We start from the raw sequence: 19,301 nt of genomic DNA, 5'->3' as shown, positions 1-19,301 counted from the left end.
TTGTGTCCCTATGTGTCATGCGTCCCTATGTGTCATGCGTCCCTATGTGTCATGCGTCCCTAGGTGTCATGCGTCCCTATGTGTCATGCGTCCCTATGTGTTTTGCGTCCCTATGTGTATTGCGTCCCTATGTGTATTGCGTCCCTATGTGTAATGCGTCCCTATGTGTATTGCCCCCCTTACCTATGTGTAATGCGTCCCTATGTGTATTGCTTCCCTTACCTATGTGTAATGCGTCCCTTTGTGTAATTCGTCCCTATGTGCAATACTTCCCCTACTTATGTGTAATGCGTCCCTATGTGTTTTGCTTCCCTTACCTATGTGTAATGCGTCCCTATGTGTAAGGCGTCCCTATGTGTATTGCTTCCCTTACCTATGTGTAATGCGTCCCTATGTGTATTGCTTCCCTTACCTATGTGAAATGCGTCCCTATGTGTAATGCTTCCCTATGTGTAATACTTCCCTTATCTATGTGTAATGTGTCCCTATGTGTAATACTTCCCTTACCTATGTGTAATGCGTCCCTATGTGTATTGCTTCCCTTTCCTATGTGTAATGTTTCCCTTTCCTATGTGTAATGCTTCCCTTTCCTATGTGTAATGTTTCCCTTACCTATGTGTAATGCTTCCCTTACCTATGTGTAATGCGTCCCTATTTGTAATGCGTTCCTATGTGTAATACTTCCCTTTCCTATGTGTAATGCTTCCCTTTCCTATGTGTAATGTTTCCCTTACCTATGTGTAATGCTTCCCTTTCCTATGTGTAATGCTTCCCTTTCCTATGTGTAATGCTTCCCTTTCCTATGTGTAATGCGTCCCTATGTGTAATACTTCCCTTTCCTATGTGTAATGCTTCCCTTTCCTATGTGTAATGCGTCCCTATGTGTAATGCGTCCCTATGTGTAATACTTCCCTTTCCTTTGTGTATTGCTTCCCTATGTGTAATGCGTCCCTTTCCTATGTGTAATGCTTCCCTATGTGTAATGATTCCCTTTCCTATGTGTAATGCTTCCCTTTCTTATGTGTAATACTTCCCTTTCCTATGTGTAATGCTTCCCTGTTCTATGTGTAATACTTCCCTTTACTATGTGTAATGCTTTTTTTCCCCTATATGTAATGCTTCCCTTTCCTATGTGTAATGCTTCCCTTTCCTATGTGTAATGCTTCCCTTTCCTATGTGTAATGCTTCCCTTTCCTATGTTTATTGCTTCCCTTTCCTATGTGTAATGCTTCCCTATGTGTAATGCGTCCCTATGTGTAATGCTTCCCTTTCCTATGTGTAATACTTCCCTTTCCTATGTGTAATGCTTCCCTTTCCTATGTGTAATGCGTCCCTATGTGTAATACTTCCCTTTCCTATGTGTAATGCTTCCCTTCCCTATGTGTAATGCGTCCCTATGTGTAATGCGTCCCTTTGTGTAATGCGCCCTTTCCTATGTGTGATACTTCCCTTTCCTATGTCTAATGCGTCCCTTTCCTATGTGTAATGTGTCCCTATGTGTAATGCTTCCCTATGTGTAATACTTCCCTTTCCTATGTGTATTGCTTCCCTTTCCTATGTGTAATGCGTCCCTATGTGTAATGCTTCCCTTTCCTATGTGTAATGCTTCCCTTTCCTATGTGTAATGCTTCCCTTTCCTATGTGTAATGCTTCCCTTTCCTATGTGTAATGTTTCCCTTACCTATGTGTAATGCGTCCCTATGTGTAATGCGTCCCTATGTGTAATACTTCCCTTTCCTATGTGTAATGCTTCCCTTTCCTATGTGTAATGCATCCCTATGTGTAATGCTTCCCTTTCCTATGTGTAATGCTTCCCTTTCCTATGTGTAATGTTTCCCTTACCTATGTGTAATGCTTCCCTTACCTATGTGTAATACTTCCTTTTCCTATGTGTAATGCGTTCCTATGTGTAATACTTCCCTTTCCTATGTGTAATGCTTCCCTTTCCTATGTGTAATGTTTCCCTTACCTATGTGTAATGCTTCCCTTTCCTATGTGTAATGTTTCCCTTTCCTATGTGTAATGCTTCCCTTTCCTATGTGTAATGTTTCCCTTACCTATGTGTAATGCTTCCCTTACCTATGTGTAATGCGTCCCTATTTGTAATGCGTTCCTATGTGTAATACTTCCCTTTCCTATGTGTAATGCTTCCCTTTCCTATGTGTAATGTTTCCCTTACCTATGTGTAATGCTTCCCTTTCCTATGTGTAATGCTTCACTTTCCTATGTGTAATGCTTCCCTTTCCTATGTGTAATGCGTCCCTATGTGTAATACTTCCCTTTCCTATGTGTAATGCTTCCCTTTCCTATGTGTAATGCGTCCCTATGTGTAATGCGTCCCTATGTGTAATACTTCCCTTTCCTTTGTGTATTGCTTCCCTATGTGTAATGCGTCCCTTTCCTATGTGTAATGCTTCCCTATGTGTAATGATTCCCTTTCCTATGTGTAATGCTTCCCTTTCTTATGTGTAATACTTCCCTTTCCTATGTGTAATGCTTCCCTGTTCTATGTGTAATACTTCCCTTTACTATGTGTAATGCTTTTTTTCCCCTATATGTAATGCTTCCCTTTCCTATGTGTAATGCTTCCCTTTCCTATGTGTAATGCTTCCCTTTCCTATGTTTATTGCTTCCCTTTCCTATGTGTAATGCTTCCCTATGTGTAATGCGTCCCTATGTGTAATGCTTCCCTTTCCTATGTGTAATACTTCCCTTTCCTATGTGTAATGCTTCCCTTTCCTATGTGTAATGCGTCCCTATGTGTAATACTTCCCTTTCCTATGTGTAATGCTTCCCTTCCCTATGTGTAATGCGTCCCTATGTGTAATGCGTCCCTTTGTGTAATGCGCCCTTTCCTATGTGTGATACTTCCCTTTCCTATGTCTAATGCGTCCCTTTCCTATGTGTAATGTGTCCCTATGTGTAATGCTTCCCTATGTGTAATACTTCCCTTTCCTATGTGTAATACTTCCCTTTCCTATGTGTAATGTGTCCCTATGTGTAATGTGTCCCTATGTGTGATACTTCCCTTTCCTATGTGTAATGCGTCCCTTTCCTATGTGTAATACTTCCCTTTCCTATGTGCAATACTTCCCTTTCCTATGTGTAATACTTCCCTTTCCTATGTGTAATGCTTCCCTTTCCTATGTGTAATGCGTTCCTATGTGTAATGCGTCCCTATGTGTAATGCTTCCCTTTCCTATGTGTAATACTTCCGTTTCCTATGTGTAATGCGTCCCTATGTGTAATACTTCCCTTTCCTATGTGTAATGCTTCCCTTTCCTATGTGTAATGCTTTCCTTTCCTATGTGTAATGCTTTCCTTTCCTATGTGTAATGCTTCCCTTTCCTATGTGTAATGCTTCCCTTTCCTAAGTGTAATACTTCCCTTTCCTATGTGTAATGCGTCCCTATGTGTAATGCTTCCCTTTCCTATGTGTAATACTTTCTTTTCCTATGTGTAATACTTCCCTTTCCTATGTGTAATACTTTCTTTTCCTATGTGTAATAATTCCCTTTCCTATGTGTAATGCTTCCCTTTCCTATGTGTAATGCTTCCCTTTCCTATGTGTAATGATTCCCTAAGTGTAATGCGTCCCTATGTGTAATGCGTCCCTATGTGTAATGCGTCCCTATGTGTAATGCTTCCCTTTCCTATGTGTAATACTTCCCTTTCCTAGGTGTAATACTTCCCTTTCCTATGTGTAATAATTCCCTTTCTTATGTGTAAAACTTCCCTTTCCTATGTGTAATGCTTCCCTTTCCTATGTGTAATACTTCCCTGTCCTATGTGTAATACTTCCCTTTCCTATGTGTAATGCTTCCCTTTCCTATATGTAATGCTTCCCTTTCCTATATGTAATGCTTCCCTTTCCTATGTGTAATGCTTCCCTTTCCTATGTGTATTGCTTCCCTTTCCTATGTGTAATGCTTCCCTATGTGTAATGCATCCCTATGTGTAATGCGTCCCTATGTGTAATGCGTCCCTATGTGTAATGCGTCCCTATGTGTAATGCGTCCCTATGTGTATTGTGTCCCTATGTGTCATGCGTCCCTATGTGTCATGCGTCCCTATGTGTCATGCGTCCCTAGGTGTCATGCGTCCCTATGTGTCATGCGTCCCTATGTGTTTTGCGTCCCTATGTGTATTGCGTCCCTATGTGTATTGCGTCCCTATGTGTAATGCGTCCCTATGTGTATTGCCCCCCTTACCTATGTGTAATGCGTCCCTATGTGTATTGCTTCCCTTACCTATGTGTAATGCGTCCCTTTGTGTAATTCGTCCCTATGTGCAATACTTCCCCTACTTATGTGTAATGCGTCCCTATGTGTTTTGCTTCCCTTACCTATGTGTAATGCGTCCCTATGTGTAAGGCGTCCCTATGTGTATTGCTTCCCTTACCTATGTGTAATGCGTCCCTATGTGTATTGCTTCCCTTACCTATGTGAAATGCGTCCCTATGTGTAATGCTTCCCTATGTGTAATACTTCCCTTATCTATGTGTAATGTGTCCCTATGTGTAATACTTCCCTTACCTATGTGTAATGCGTCCCTATGTGTATTGCTTCCCTTTCCTATGTGTAATGTTTCCCTTTCCTATGTGTAATGCTTCCCTTTCCTATGTGTAATGTTTCCCTTACCTATGTGTAATGCTTCCCTTACCTATGTGTAATGCGTCCCTATTTGTAATGCGTTCCTATGTGTAATACTTCCCTTTCCTATGTGTAATGCTTCCCTTTCCTATGTGTAATGTTTCCCTTACCTATGTGTAATGCTTCCCTTTCCTATGTGTAATGCTTCACTTTCCTATGTGTAATGCTTCCCTTTCCTATGTGTAATGCGTCCCTATGTGTAATACTTCCCTTTCCTATGTGTAATGCTTCCCTTTCCTATGTGTAATGCGTCCCTATGTGTAATGCGTCCCTATGTGTAATACTTCCCTTTCCTTTGTGTATTGCTTCCCTATGTGTAATGCGTCCCTTTCCTATGTGTAATGCTTCCCTATGTGTAATGATTCCCTTTCCTATGTGTAATGCTTCCCTTTCTTATGTGTAATACTTCCCTTTCCTATGTGTAATGCTTCCCTGTTCTATGTGTAATACTTCCCTTTACTATGTGTAATGCTTTTTTTCCCCTATATGTAATGCTTCCCTTTCCTATGTGTAATGCTTCCCTTTCCTATGTGTAATGCTTCCCTTTCCTATGTGTAATGCTTCCCTTTCCTATGTGTATTGCTTCCCTTTCCTATGTGTAATGCTTCCCTATGTGTAATGCGTCCCTATGTGTAATGCTTCCCTTTCCTATGTGTAATACTTCCCTTTCCTATGTGTAATGCTTCCCTTTCCTATGTGTAATGCGTCCCTATGTGTAATACTTCCCTTTCCTATGTGTAATGCTTCCCTTCCCTATGTGTAATGCGTCCCTATGTGTAATGCGTCCCTTTGTGTAATGCGCCCTTTCCTATGTGTGATACTTCCCTTTCCTATGTCTAATGCGTCCCTTTCCTATGTGTAATGTGTCCCTATGTGTAATGCTTCCCTATGTGTAATACTTCCCTTTCCTATGTGTAATACTTCCCTTTCCTATGTGTAATGTGTCCCTATGTGTAATGTGTCCCTATGTGTGATACTTCCCTTTCCTATGTGTAATGCGTCCCTTTCCTATGTGTAATACTTCCCTTTCCTATGTGCAATACTTCCCTTTCCTATGTGTAATACTTCCCTTTCCTATGTGTAATGCTTCCCTTTCCTATGTGTAATGCGTTCCTATGTGTAATGCGTCCCTATGTGTAATGCTTCCCTTTCCTATGTGTAATACTTCCGTTTCCTATGTGTAATGCGTCCCTATGTGTAATACTTCCCTTTCCTATGTGTAATGCTTCCCTTTCCTATGTGTAATGCTTTCCTTTCCTATGTGTAATGCTTTCCTTTCCTATGTGTAATGCTTCCCTTTCCTATGTGTAATGCTTCCCTTTCCTAAGTGTAATACTTCCCTTTCCTATGTGTAATGCGTCCCTATGTGTAATGCTTCCCTTTCCTATGTGTAATACTTTCTTTTCCTATGTGTAATACTTCCCTTTCCTATGTGTAATACTTTCTTTTCCTATGTGTAATAATTCCCTTTCCTATGTGTAATGCTTCCCTTTCCTATGTGTAATGCTTCCCTTTCCTATGTGTAATGATTCCCTAAGTGTAATGCGTCCCTATGTGTAATGCGTCCCTATGTGTAATGCGTCCCTATGTGTAATGCTTCCCTTTCCTATGTGTAATACTTCCCTTTCCTAGGTGTAATACTTCCCTTTCCTATGTGTAATAATTCCCTTTCTTATGTGTAAAACTTCCCTTTCCTATGTGTAATGCTTCCCTTTCCTATGTGTAATACTTCCCTGTCCTATGTGTAATACTTCCCTTTCCTATGTGTAATGCTTCCCTTTCCTATATGTAATGCTTCCCTTTCCTATATGTAATGCTTCCCTTTCCTATGTGTAATGCTTCCCTTTCCTATGTGTATTGCTTCCCTTTCCTATGTGTAATGCATCCCTATGTGTAATGCGTCCCTATGTGTAATGCGTCCCTATGTGTAATGCGTCCCTATGTGTAATGCGTCCCTATGTGTATTGTGTCCCTATGTGTCATGCGTCCCTATGTGTCATGCGTCCCTATGTGTCATGCGTCCCTATGTGTCATGCGTCCCTAGGTGTCATGCGTCCCTATGTGTCATGCGTCCCTATGTGTTTTGCGTCCCTATGTGTATTGCGTCCCTATGTGTATTGCGTCCCTATGTGTAATGCGTCCCTATGTGTATTGCCCCCCTTACCTATGTGTAATGCGTCCCTATGTGTATTGCTTCCCTTACCTATGTGTAATGCGTCCCTATGTGTAATTCGTCCCTATGTGCAATACTTCCCCTACTTATGTGTAATGCGTCCCTATGTGTTTTGCTTCCCTTACCTATGTGTAATGCGTCCCTATGTGTAAGGCGTCCCTATGTGTATTGCTTCCCTTACCTATGTGTAATGCGTCCCTATGTGTATTGCTTCCCTTACCTATGTGAAATGCGTCCCTATGTGTAATGCTTCCCTATGTGTAATACTTCCCTTATCTATGTGTAATGTGTCCCTATGTGTAATACTTCCCTTACCTATGTGTAATGCGTCCCTATGTGTATTGCTTCCCTTACCTATGTGTAATGCGTCCCTATGTGTAATGCGTCCCTATGTGTAATACTTCCCTTACCTATGTGTAATGTGTCCCTATGTGTAATACGTCCCTATGTGTAAGACTTCCCTTACCTATGTGTAATGCATCCCTATGTGTAATGCGTCCCTATGTGTAATGCGTCCCTATGTGTAATGCGTCCCTATGTGTAATGCGTCCCTATGTGTAATACTTCCCTTACCTATGTGTAATGCGTCCCTTACCTATGTGTAATGTGTCCCTATGTGTAATACTTCCCTTACCTATGTGTAATGTGTCCCTATGTGTAATACTTCCCTTTCCTATGTGTAATGCTTCCCTTACCTATGTGTAATGTGTCCCTATGTGTAATACTTCCCTTACCTATGTGTAATGTGTCCCTTACCTATGTGTAATGCGTCCCTTTGTGTAATGCGTCCCTTTCCTATGTGTGATACTTCCCTTTCCTATGTCTAATGCGTCCCTTTCCTATGTGTAATGTGTCCCTTACCTATGTGTAATGTGTCCCTATGTGTAATACTTCCCTTTCCTATGTGTAATGCGTCCCTTACCTATGTGTAATGTGTCCCTATGTGTAATACTTTCCTTACCTATGTGTAATGCGTCCCTATGTGTAATGCTTCCCTTTCCTATGTGTAATGTTTCCCTTACCTATGTGTAATGCTTCCCTTACCTATGTGTAATACTTCCTTTTCCTATGTGTAATACTTCCTTTTCCTATGTGTAATGCGTCCCTATGTGTAATACTTCCCTTTCCTATGTGTAATGCTTCACTTTCCTATGTGTAATGCTTCCCTTTCCTATGTGTAATGCGTCCCTATGTGTAATACTTCCCTTTCCTATGTGTAATGCTTCCCTTTCCTATGTGTAATGCGTCCCTATGTGTAATGCTTCCCTTTCCTATGTGTAATACTTCCCTTTCCTATGTGTAATGCTTCCCTGCTTCCCTTTCCTATGTGTAATGCGTCCCTATGTGTAATACTTCCCTTTCCTTTGTGTATTGCTTCCCTATGTGTAATGCGTCCCTTTCCTATGTGTAATGCTTCCCTATGTGTAATGCTTCCCTTTCCTATGTGTAATGCTTCCCTTTCTTATGTGTAATGCTTCCCTTTCTTATGTGTAATGCTTCCCTTTCTTATGTGTAATACTTCCCTGTCCTATGTGTAATACTTCCCTTTCCTATGTGTAATGCTTTTTTTCCCCTATATGTAATGCTTCCCTTTCCTATGTGTAATGCTTCCCTTTCCTATGTTTATTGCTTCCCTATGTGTAATGCGTCCCTATGTGTAATGCTTCCCTTTCCTATGTGTAATACTTCCCTTTCCTATGTGTAATGCTTCCCTTTCCTATGTGTAATGCGTCCCTATGTGTAATACTTCCCTTTCCTATGTGTAATGCTTCCCTTCCCTATGTGTAATGCGTCCCTATGTGTAATGCGTCCCTTTGTGTAATGCGTCCCTTTCCTATGTGTGATACTTCCCTTTCCTATGTCTAATGTGTCCCTTTCCTATGTGTAATGTGTCCCTATGTGTAATGCTTCCCTATGTGTAATACTTCCCTTTCCTATGTGTAATACTTCCCTTTCCTATGTGTAATGCTTCCCTTTCCTATGTGTAATGTGTCCCTATGTGTAATGTGTCCCTATGTGTGATACTTCCCTTTCCTATGTGTAATGCGGCCCTTTCCTATGTGTAATACTTCCCTTTCCTATGTGCAATACTTCCCTTTCCTATGTGTAATACTTCCCTTTCCTATGTGTAATGCTTCCCTTTCCTATGTGTAATGCGTTCCTATGTGTAATGCGTCCCTATGTGTAATGCTTCCCTTTCCTATGTGTAATACTTCCGTTTCCTATGTGTAATGCGTCCCTATGTGTAATACTTCCCTTTCCTATGTGTAATGCTTCCCTTTCCTATGTGTAATGCTTTCCTTTCCTATGTGTAATGCTTTCCTTTCCTATGTGTAATGCTTCCCTTTCCTATGTGTAATGCTTCCCTTTCCTAAGTGTAATACTTCCCTTTCCTATGTGTAATGCGTCCCTATGTGTAATGCTTCCCTTTCCTATGTGTAATACTTTCTTTTCCTATGTGTAATACTTCCCTTTCCTATGTGTAATAATTCCCTTTCCTATGTGTAATGCTTCCCTTTCCTATGTGTAATGCTTCCCTTTCCTATGTGTAATGATTCCCTAAGTGTAATGTGTCCCTATGTGTAATGCGTCCCTATGTGTAATGCTTCCCTTTCCTATGTGTAATACTTCCCTTTCCTATGTGTAATACTTCCCTTTCCTAGGTGTAATACTTCCCTTTCCTATGTGTAATAATTCCCTTTCTTATGTGTAATACTTCCCTTTCCTATGTGTAATGCTTCCCTTTCCTATGTGTAATACTTCCCTGTCCTATGTGTAATACTTCCCTTTCCTATGTGTAATGCTTCCCTTTCCTATATGTAATGCTTCCCTTTCCTATATGTAATGCTTCCCTTTCCTATATGTAATGCTTCCCTTTCCTATGTGTAATGCTTCCCTTTCCTATGTGTAATGCTTCCCTATGTGTAATGCGTCCCTATGTGTAATGCGTCCCTATGTGTATTGTGTCCCTATGTGTCATGCGTCCCTATGTGTCATGCGTCCCTATGTGTCATGCGTCCCTATGTGTCATGCGTCCCTATGTGTATTGCGTCCCTATGTGTAATGCGTCCCTATGTGTATTGCCCCCCTTACCTATGTGTAATGCGTCCCTATGTGTATTGCTTCCCTTACCTATGTGTAATGCGTCCCTATGTGTAATTCGTCCCTATGTGCAATACTTCCCCTACTTATGTGTAATGCGTCCCTATGTGTTTTGCTTCCCTTACCTATGTGTAATGCGTCCCTATGTGTAAGGCGTCCCTATGTGTATTGCTTCCCTTACCTATGTGTAATGCGTCCCTATGTGTATTGCTTCCCTTACCTATGTGTAATGCGTCCCTATGTGTAATGCGTCCCTATGTGTAATACTTCCCTTATCTATGTGTAATGTGTCCCTATGTGTAATACTTCCCTTACCTATGTGTAATGCGTCCCTATGTGTATTGCTTCCCTTACCTATGTGTAATGCGTCCCTATGTGTAATGCGTCCCTATGTGTAATACTTCCCTTACCTATGTGTAATGTGTCCCTATGTGTAATACGTCCCTATGTGTAAGACTTCCCTTACCTATGTGTAATGCGTCCCTATGTGTAATGCGTCCCTATGTGTAATGCGTCCCTATGTGTAATGCGTCCCTATGTGTAATACTTCCCTTACCTATGTGTAATGCATCCCTATGTGTAATGCGTCCCTTACCTATGTGTAATGTGTCCCTATGTGTAATACTTCCCTTACCTATGTGTAATACTTCCCTTACCTATGTGTAATGTGTCCCTATGTGTAATGCGTCCCTATCTGTAATGCGTCCCTATCTGTAATACTTCACTTACCTATGTGTAATGCGTCCCTATGTGTAATGCGTCCCTATGTGTAATGCGTCCCTTACCTATGTGTAATGTGTCCCTATGTTTAATGCGTCCCTATGTGTAATGCGTCCCTATGTGTATTGCTTCCCTTACCTATGTGTATTGCGTCCCTATGTGTATTGCGTCCCTATGTGTATTGCGTCCCTATGTGTAATGCGTCCCTATGTGTAATGCGTCCCTATGTGTAATGCTTCCCTTTCCTGTGTATAAGATCTCCAGTTGCCTTCAGTAACGCTTCTCTTTGTTTGTTGTGCAGGAGGAGTTTGGTTACAACGCTGAGACTCAGAAGCTCCTGTGTAAGAATGGAGAGACTCTTCTGGGGGCCGTTAACTTCTTTGTTTCCAGTATAAACACTTTGATCAACAAGACAATGGAAGATACCTTGATGACCGTGAAACAATATGAGACAGCTAGGCAAGTTTTGTGACTGAGACTTCCGATATTTGGTTGTATGAATATATGTAGTTGTGTGTTTATGTTTGTGTTTATATATTTGTGTGTTTTTATATGTATGTGTGTATATATATTTGTGTGTATAGATATATATGTGTGTGTGTGTGTGTGTGTGTGTATATATATATATATATATATATGTGTGTGTGTGTATAGATATGTGTGTGTGTGTGTGTTTGTGTGTGTATATATATATATATATATATATAAATATATGTATGTGTGTCTGTATATATATATATATATATGTGTGTGTGTGTGTGTGTGTATAGATATATATATTTCTCTTGTAAAGGTGTATCCAGTCCACGGGTTCATCCATTACTTGTGGGATATTCTCCTTCCCAACAGGAAGCTGCAAGAGGACACCCACAGCAAAGCTGTCTATATAGCTCCTCCCCTAACTGCCACCCCCAGTCATTCTCTTGCAGCTCTCGACAAGAAAGGAAGTATCAAGAGATATATGGTGACTTAGTGTAGTTTTTACCTTCAATCAAGAGTTTGTTATTTTTAAACGGTATCGGCGTTGTACTGTTTTTACTCTCAGGCAGAAATTGGAAGAAGAATTCTGCCTGGAGGTTTTGATGATCTTAGCAGTTTGTAACTAAGGTCCATTGCTGTTCTCACACATAACTGAAGAGTATGGAAAGAAAACTTCAGTTGGGGGGACGGTCTGCAGATTGCCTGCTTTGAGGTATGTTCAGTATATTTTTTTTCTAGAGAGATGATAAGGTCTAGAAAATGCTGACAGTGCCTGGTATATTTAAGGTAAGCCTGATACAGTGATTTAACAACAACTGGGATCATGCTTGAAAATAAGGGTAATATTAATGTTAATACTCATATTACTTAGTGTAAAAACGTTTGCATGATTTATAGAAATAAAAACATTTTTTCTCTGAGGGTGATAAATCTTTATTTGGGGCCTAGTTTCCACATGGCTTGTTAGATTACTCCTAGGAGTACTTTTTTAAAGCCCTCTGACATTGAGTGCATGGTGGGAGGGGCCTATTTTCAAGCTCTAAATATGCAGTTGATTTTCAGTCTGAGACATCCAGCTTCCCTGAAGGAGTCCTCTGCCTTATAGGACCTCTATAGAGGGTTGTGTTCCTGCAAAAATCGTTTTTAAGGGCAGGTAGGAGCCACAGCACAGCTGTGGCAGTGTTTGACTGTTTGTTAGCAGTTTTAATGTTTTTGTAATTCGTTTTTGGGCCTGAGGGGTTAATCATCTATTTGCAAGTGGGTGCAATGCTGCTTTAGTCCCTTATAGACACTGTAAATATTTCGTAGAGTTTACTACTTTTTATCACTGTTTTGCAGTTTATGTGGTAGTTTTTTTCTCTTAAAGGCACAGTACCGTTTTTTATTATTGCTTTTTTCACATTTATTAAAGTGTTTTCCAAGCTTGCTGGTCTCATTACTAGTCTGTTAAACATGTCTGACATAGAGGAAACTCCTTGTTCATTATGTTTAGAAGCCATTGTGGAACCCCCTCTTAGAATGTGTACCAAATGCACTGACCTTTCTATAAGTTATAAAGATCATATTATGGCTTTTAAAGATTTATCACCTGAGGTTTCTGAGACTGACAAAAGGGAGGTTATTTATGTGTAGTGTGATAGGAGCGCCTAAAGGTGGATTCCTGCTGCTAAAAAAGTTCTTCCCTCAAAGAGAACTAAATGGTGGATAAGAAGAAAAAATGGGGTTTATTTAGCAGCGCTAAAAAAAGCTAGGAAATGATGATACCAATCTAATTTATGTTTTATACAATCTATTTTATTTAAAAATTCTTATAACACATAAAAACAACAGCAAATGCTTTTCCTAATTAATAAAGGGACGTCTCCCTTATACAACACTTATAAAAACAGACTAGAACCATATAATCCTAGAATTTCAGGTATAAAGGAATTAATTCTATAGATAACATATGGCAAGCAACAAATTTCTAAGATAAATGGTGAATTAAATATTTAAAAGGCACAAATGTATCAATCCTAATAGCTTTACAGTTCTTCAGTAACAAATACCGTTATAAAGTTACACAGTTACTTTCCTTGGACATATAATTGGCTCAGGTGTGCTGGATAGTTAAAAAGGCAAAAAACAGCCAATATTCTGATTTAGGTGCCAAAGCAATCGTGGTTAATGGAAATGGTTAATTTAACAGATGAATACCTTGATGTCTTTAAAGTTCAGTTTGCGTGTTTTAAAAAACGTAGTGCAAATTAGTGTAGAGGTACCTTAATCTGTCCTGGTTGCAACCGCTGATTATCTTCACTGTGAGGGATTCACAGACTGTTTGTTCCTGGTGCTTCTGATAAGTCACCTGACCTTCTCTTTGATTCAGAGGTCAGGGGTGATGATCCGTTCTGGTGATGTAGTTATCCTTTTTTTTGTTTTCCTTTCTTCTTATAGCCCAAATATTGTTTTCATCTGGGTTCCCTCAGACTTCTTAAGGTTTGAAGAAATCTTTGGTCAGTGTTTAGCAGTAACACCGTATTCCCTGAAGTTACCAAAGGTAGATTTTAACTTGCAGGGTCAGGAGAAAAGTTTAAAGTTGCAGGGTCACACAGCTTTGTGACAGTAGTAAATGAAGTTTAGTAGAGTGTAGCAGGTCCCATTCTGTTCTGTTTGTTTTGAAGTGCTGGGTCTTTGTGGGCTCATCTCTAAAAAATAATTCATGTTTTTTTGTTGTTCTTTCTCTTCTAATAGTGTAAATCTATTCGTGGTGTCTATTCTCCATTCTTTTTCAGGTTCTGTTTGTATTCGTGTGTTGTAATTATGTTCTCTATTATTTCTATATTCCCAATCTCTATTACGGTTGTTGTACCCCTGGTATCTTGGTTTATTGTCATTTGGCCAATAACTATATGCTATGTGGCCCCTTGGTTGGTTATGCTCTTCATAATAATCATCCTGTCTTCTATAGTGGTTATAGTTATGGTTCTCAAAAAAGTTACGATTTGTATGGGGTCTTCTATAGTCATTATAGCTTGGGTGTTCAGGTGGGTTTCTATTTGTATTTGTCATGTATTGTGGTCCCCTAGGTCTATAATAGTTTGTTCTGTAGTTTGATTTATATTGTTGAGGTCTGAATTCAGTAGTTTCCCTATAGTTTATCCTTTTTGGAGTTCTGTCATATGGTGTCCTATTTTCTTGATTTTGATCATTGTATTGATATGACTTGGATTGGTGATAAGGGGAATTAGAATAATTTTCCCTTATGGCATGTGCATTGTGTTTGTAATTACCTGTGTTACCCTCAAAATGTTGATTTTTCTGTCTCTCTTCCCTATTATTTATTTTCTCCTCTTCTCTGTTTGCAACTTCATTATAATCTTCCTTATCCCTCTTTAATTTTCTTATTTTAACCTCCTGTAATTCCATACTTAAATTGTCCAATTTTTTCATAATGTCGATCTGTGAATTTTTAAAGTCAACATTTTCTTTTTCATTACTTAATTTATTTTTTATGGTGATTATGTTCTTCTCAACTATGTCAAGTGAATCTTCTCGTGATCTCTTTAAAATTTGTAATAGTGTTGTGGATGCATTTTTTAATGTCTCATCCCATTCCTTTTGGAATTTATCTTTTAATTCAAAAGTGCAATTTTTTCTCAACCTTAATCCTCTTGGTGCAATCCCTAAACTAATATATTTATCAAGAAACTTTAGTTCCATTTTTTGCTTTAATTCAGTCGTCATAAGTTTTTCTAATTCAAACATTATTTCAGTGATATTCAGATAGGGGCTTACTTTTATTCTTTCCTCATTCTCTACTATATCTTTGAGAGTTTTTTCTCTCCATGTGAAAATGTCATCTTCCATCTTAAGACAGCTCACTAGTCTGGAGTGTTAAAAACACCCCAAGAGGGAACAATAGGTATTTATGTGTAGTGTGATAGGAGCGCCTAAAGGTGGATTCCTGCTTAAGATGGAAGATGACATTTTCACATGGAGAGAAAAAACTCTCAAAGATATAGTAGAGAATGAGGAAAGAATAAAAGTAAGCCCCTATCTGAATATCACTGAAATAATGTTTGAATTAGAAAAACTTATGACGACTGAATTAAAGCAAAAAATGGAACTAAAGTTTCTTGATAAATATATTAGTTTAGGGATTGCACCAAGAGGATTAAGGTTGAGAAAAAATTGCACTTTTGAATTAAAAGATAAATTCCAAAAGGAATGGGATGAGACATTAAAAAATGCATCCACAACACTATTACAAATTTTAAAGAGATCACGAGAAGATTCACTTGACATAGTTGAGAAGAACATAATCACCATAAAAAATAAATTAAGTAATGAAAAAGAAAATGTTGACTTTAAAAATTCACAGATAGACATTATGAAAAAATTGGACAATTTAAGTATGGAATTACAGGAGGTTAAAATAAGAAAATTAAAGAGGGATAAGGAAGATTATAATGAAGTTGCAAACAGAGAAGAGGAGAAAAAAAATAATAGGGAAGAGAGACAGAAAAATCAACATTTTGAGGGTAACACAGGTAATTACAAACACAATGCACATGCCATAAGGGAAAATTATTCTAATTCCCCTTATCACCAATCCAAGTCATATCAATACAATGATCAAAATCAAGAAAATAGGACACCATATGACAGAACTCCAAAAAGGATAAACTATAGGGAAACTACTGAATTCAGACCTCAACAATATAAATCAAACTACAGAACAAACTATTATAGACCTAGGGGACCACAATACATGACAAATACAAATAGAAACCCACCTGAACACCCAAGCTATAATGACTATAGAAGACCCCATACAAATCGTAACTTTTTTGAGAACCATAACTATAACCACTATAGAAGACAGGATGATTATTATGAAGAGCATAACCAACCAAGGGGCCACATAGCATATAGTTATTGGCCAAATGACAATAAACCAAGATACCAGGGGTACAACAACCGTAATAGAGATTGGGAATATAGAAATAATAGAGAACATAATTACAACACACGAATACAAACAGAACCTGAAAAAGAATGGAGAATAGACACCACGAATAGATTTACACTATTAGAAGAGAAAGAACAACAAAAAAACATGAATTATTTTTTAGAGATGAGCCCACAAAGACCCAGCACTTCAAAACAAACAGAACAGAATGGGACCTGCTACACTCTACTAAACTTCATTTACTACTGTCACAAAGCTGTGTGACCCTGCAACTTTAAACTTTTCTCCTGACCCTGCAAGTTAAAATCTACCTTTGGTAACTTCAGGGAATACGGTGTTACTGCTAAACACTGACCAAAGATTTCTTCAAACCTTAAGAAGTCTGAGGGAACCCAGATGAAAACAATATTTGGGCTATAAGAAGAAAGGAAAACAAAAAAAAGGATAACTACATCACCAGAACGGATCATCACCCCTGACCTCTGAATCAAAGAGAAGGTCAGGTGACTTATCAGAAGCACCAGGAACAAACAGTCTGTGAATCCCTCACAGTGAAGATAATCAGCGGTTGCAACCAGGACAGATTAAGGTACCTCTACACTAATTTGCACTACGTTTTTTAAAACACGCAAACTGAACTTTAAAGACATCAAGGTATTCATCTGTTAAATTAACCATTTCCATTAACCACGATTGCTTTGGCACCTAAATCAGAATATTGGCTGTTTTTTGCCTTTTTAACTATCCAGCACACCTGAGCCAATTATATGTCCAAGGAAAGTAACTGTGTAACTTTATAACGGTATTTGTTACTGAAGAACTGTAAAGCTATTAGGATTGATACATTTGTGCCTTTTAAATATTTAATTCACCATTTATCTTAGAAATTTGTTGCTTGCCATATGTTATCTATAGAATTAATTCCTTTATACCTGAAATTCTAGGATTATATGGTTCTAGTCTGTTTTTATAAGTGTTGTATAAGGGAGACGTCCCTTTATTAATTAGGAAAAGCATTTGCTGTTGTTTTTATGTGTTATAAGAATTTTTAAATAAAATAGATTGTATAAAACATAAATTAGATTGGTATCATCATTTCCTAGCTTTTTTTAGCGCTGCTAAATAAACCCCATTTTTTCTTCTTAAAAGGGAGGTTATGCCATCTAGCTCTCCCCACGTGTCAGAACCTATAACTCCCTCTCAAGGGACGCCAAGTACATTTAGTGTGTCCAATGCGTTTACCTTGCAAGACATGGCGGCAGTTATGAATCATACCCTCACAGAGGTATTGTCCAAACTGCCAGGGTTACAAGGAAAGCGAGACAGCTCTGGGGCTAGAAAAAATACAGAGCTCTCTGACGCTTTAGTAGCTATGTCTGATATACCCTCACAATGTGCAGAAGTTGAAGCAGGAGAGCTTCTATCTGTGGGTGACATTTCTGATTCAGGGAAGGCGTTACTTCAGTCTGACTCTGAAATGACAGCATTTAAATTTAAGCTTGAACACCTCAGCGTGTTGCTCAGGGAGGTTTTAGCGACTCTGGATGACTGTGACACCATTGTAGTCCCAGAGAAATTGTGTAAAATGGACAAATACTTTGCAGTGCCTGTTTACACTGACGTTTTTCCAATCCCTAAGAGGTTTTCAGAAATTATTACTAAGGAATGGGATAGACCAGGTGTACCGTTCTCTCCCCCTCCTGCTTTTAAAAAGATGTTTCCTATAGATGCCGCTACACGGGACTCGTGGCAGACGGTCCCTAAGGTGGAGGGAGCAGTCTCTACCCTAGCTAAACGTACAACTATTCCTGTCGAGGACAGTTGTGTTTTCCTAGATCCTATGGATAAAAAATTAGAGGGTTTCCTTAAGAAAATCTTTATACAACAAGATTTTATTCTCCAGCCTCTTGCATGCATTGCCCCAGTCACTGCTGCAGCGGCTTTCTGGTTCGAGTCTCTGGAGGAGGCTCTACAGGTAGAAACTCCGTTGGATGATATCCTTGACAGGCTTAAAGCTCTTAAGTTAGCCAATTCATTTATTTCTGACGCCGTTTTTCATTTATCCAAGCTAACGGCTAAAAATTCAGGTTTTGCCATTCAGGCGTGTAGGGTGCTATGGCTTAAATCCTGGTCAGCTGATGTCACTTCAAAGTCTAAACTTCTCAATATCCCCTTCAAAGGGCAGACCCTATTTGGGCCTGGACTGAAGGAGATCATTTTTGATATTACTGGAGGAAAAGGCCACGCCCTTCCCCAGGATAGGTCCAACAAGTTAAGGACCAAACAGACTAATTTTCGTTCCTTTCGAAACTTCAAGAGTGGCGCAGCTTCATCTTCCTCTTCTACAAAACAGGAGGGAAATTTTGCCCAGTCCAAGCCAGTCTGGAGACCTAACCAGGCTTGGAACAAGGGGAAACAGGCCAAAAAGCCTGCTGCTGCCTCTAAGACAGCATGAAGGAGTAGCCCCCGATCCGGGACCGGATCTAGTGGGGGGCAGACTTTCTCTCTTCGCCCAGGCTTGGGCAAGAGATGTCCAGGATCCCTGGGCTCTGGAGATTGTTTCCCAGGGATATCTTCTGGATTTCAAAGCTTCATCTCCAAAGGGGAGATTTCATCTCTCACAATTATCTGCAAACCAGATAAAGAGAGAGGCATTCTTACATTGCGTTCAAGACCTACTAGTTATGGGAGTGATCCACCCCGTTCCAAAGGAGGAACAGGGGCAGGGCTTCTATTCAAATCTGTTTATAGTTCCCAAGAAAGAGGGAACTTTTAGACCAATCTTGGATCTCAATATCCTAAACAAATTTCTTAGGGTCCCATCCTTCAAGATGGAGACTATTCGAACCATCCTACCTATGATCCAGGAGGGTCAATATATGACTACCGTGGATTTAAAGGATGCTTATCTACACATTCCGATACACAGGGATCATCATCAGTTTCTCAGGTTCGCCTTCCTAGACAGGCATTACCAGTTTGTGGCTCTTCCCTTCGGGTTAGCCACGGCACCAAGAATCTTTACGAAGGTTCTAGGTTCCCTTCTGGCGGTTCTAATGCCGCGGGGTATAGCAGTGGCCCCTTACCTAGACGGCATCCTGATACAGGCGTCGACTTTTCAAATCGCCAGGTCCCATACGGACATTGTTCTGGCATTCCTGAGGTCTCACGGGTGGAAAGTGAATGAAGGAAAGAGTTCTCTCTCCCCTCTCACAAGAGT

The 19,301-nt window shown here is 39.6% G+C and overlaps 1 protein-coding gene across 1 annotated transcript in view; it reads left to right on the top strand.

The window, feature by feature from the left end:
- The window catches only part of ARFIP2 (ADP ribosylation factor interacting protein 2), a 460,071-nt gene that overhangs the window by 280,338 nt on the left and 160,432 nt on the right, over nt 1–19,301 (top strand). Inside the window, exon 6 of the mRNA XM_053705691.1 lies at nt 10,949–11,106. Within this exon, the coding sequence (XP_053561666.1) occupies nt 10,949–11,106 (158 nt within the window). The remainder of the gene's footprint in view (nt 1–10,948; nt 11,107–19,301) is intronic.

This window comes from Bombina bombina, chromosome 3 (assembly GCF_027579735.1).
Source record: "Bombina bombina isolate aBomBom1 chromosome 3, aBomBom1.pri, whole genome shotgun sequence".
Taxonomy (NCBI): domain Eukaryota; kingdom Metazoa; phylum Chordata; class Amphibia; order Anura; family Bombinatoridae; genus Bombina; species Bombina bombina.
The sequence above is the reverse complement of the archived record's forward strand: the minus strand, read 5'-3'. Positions and strand labels throughout refer to the sequence as shown.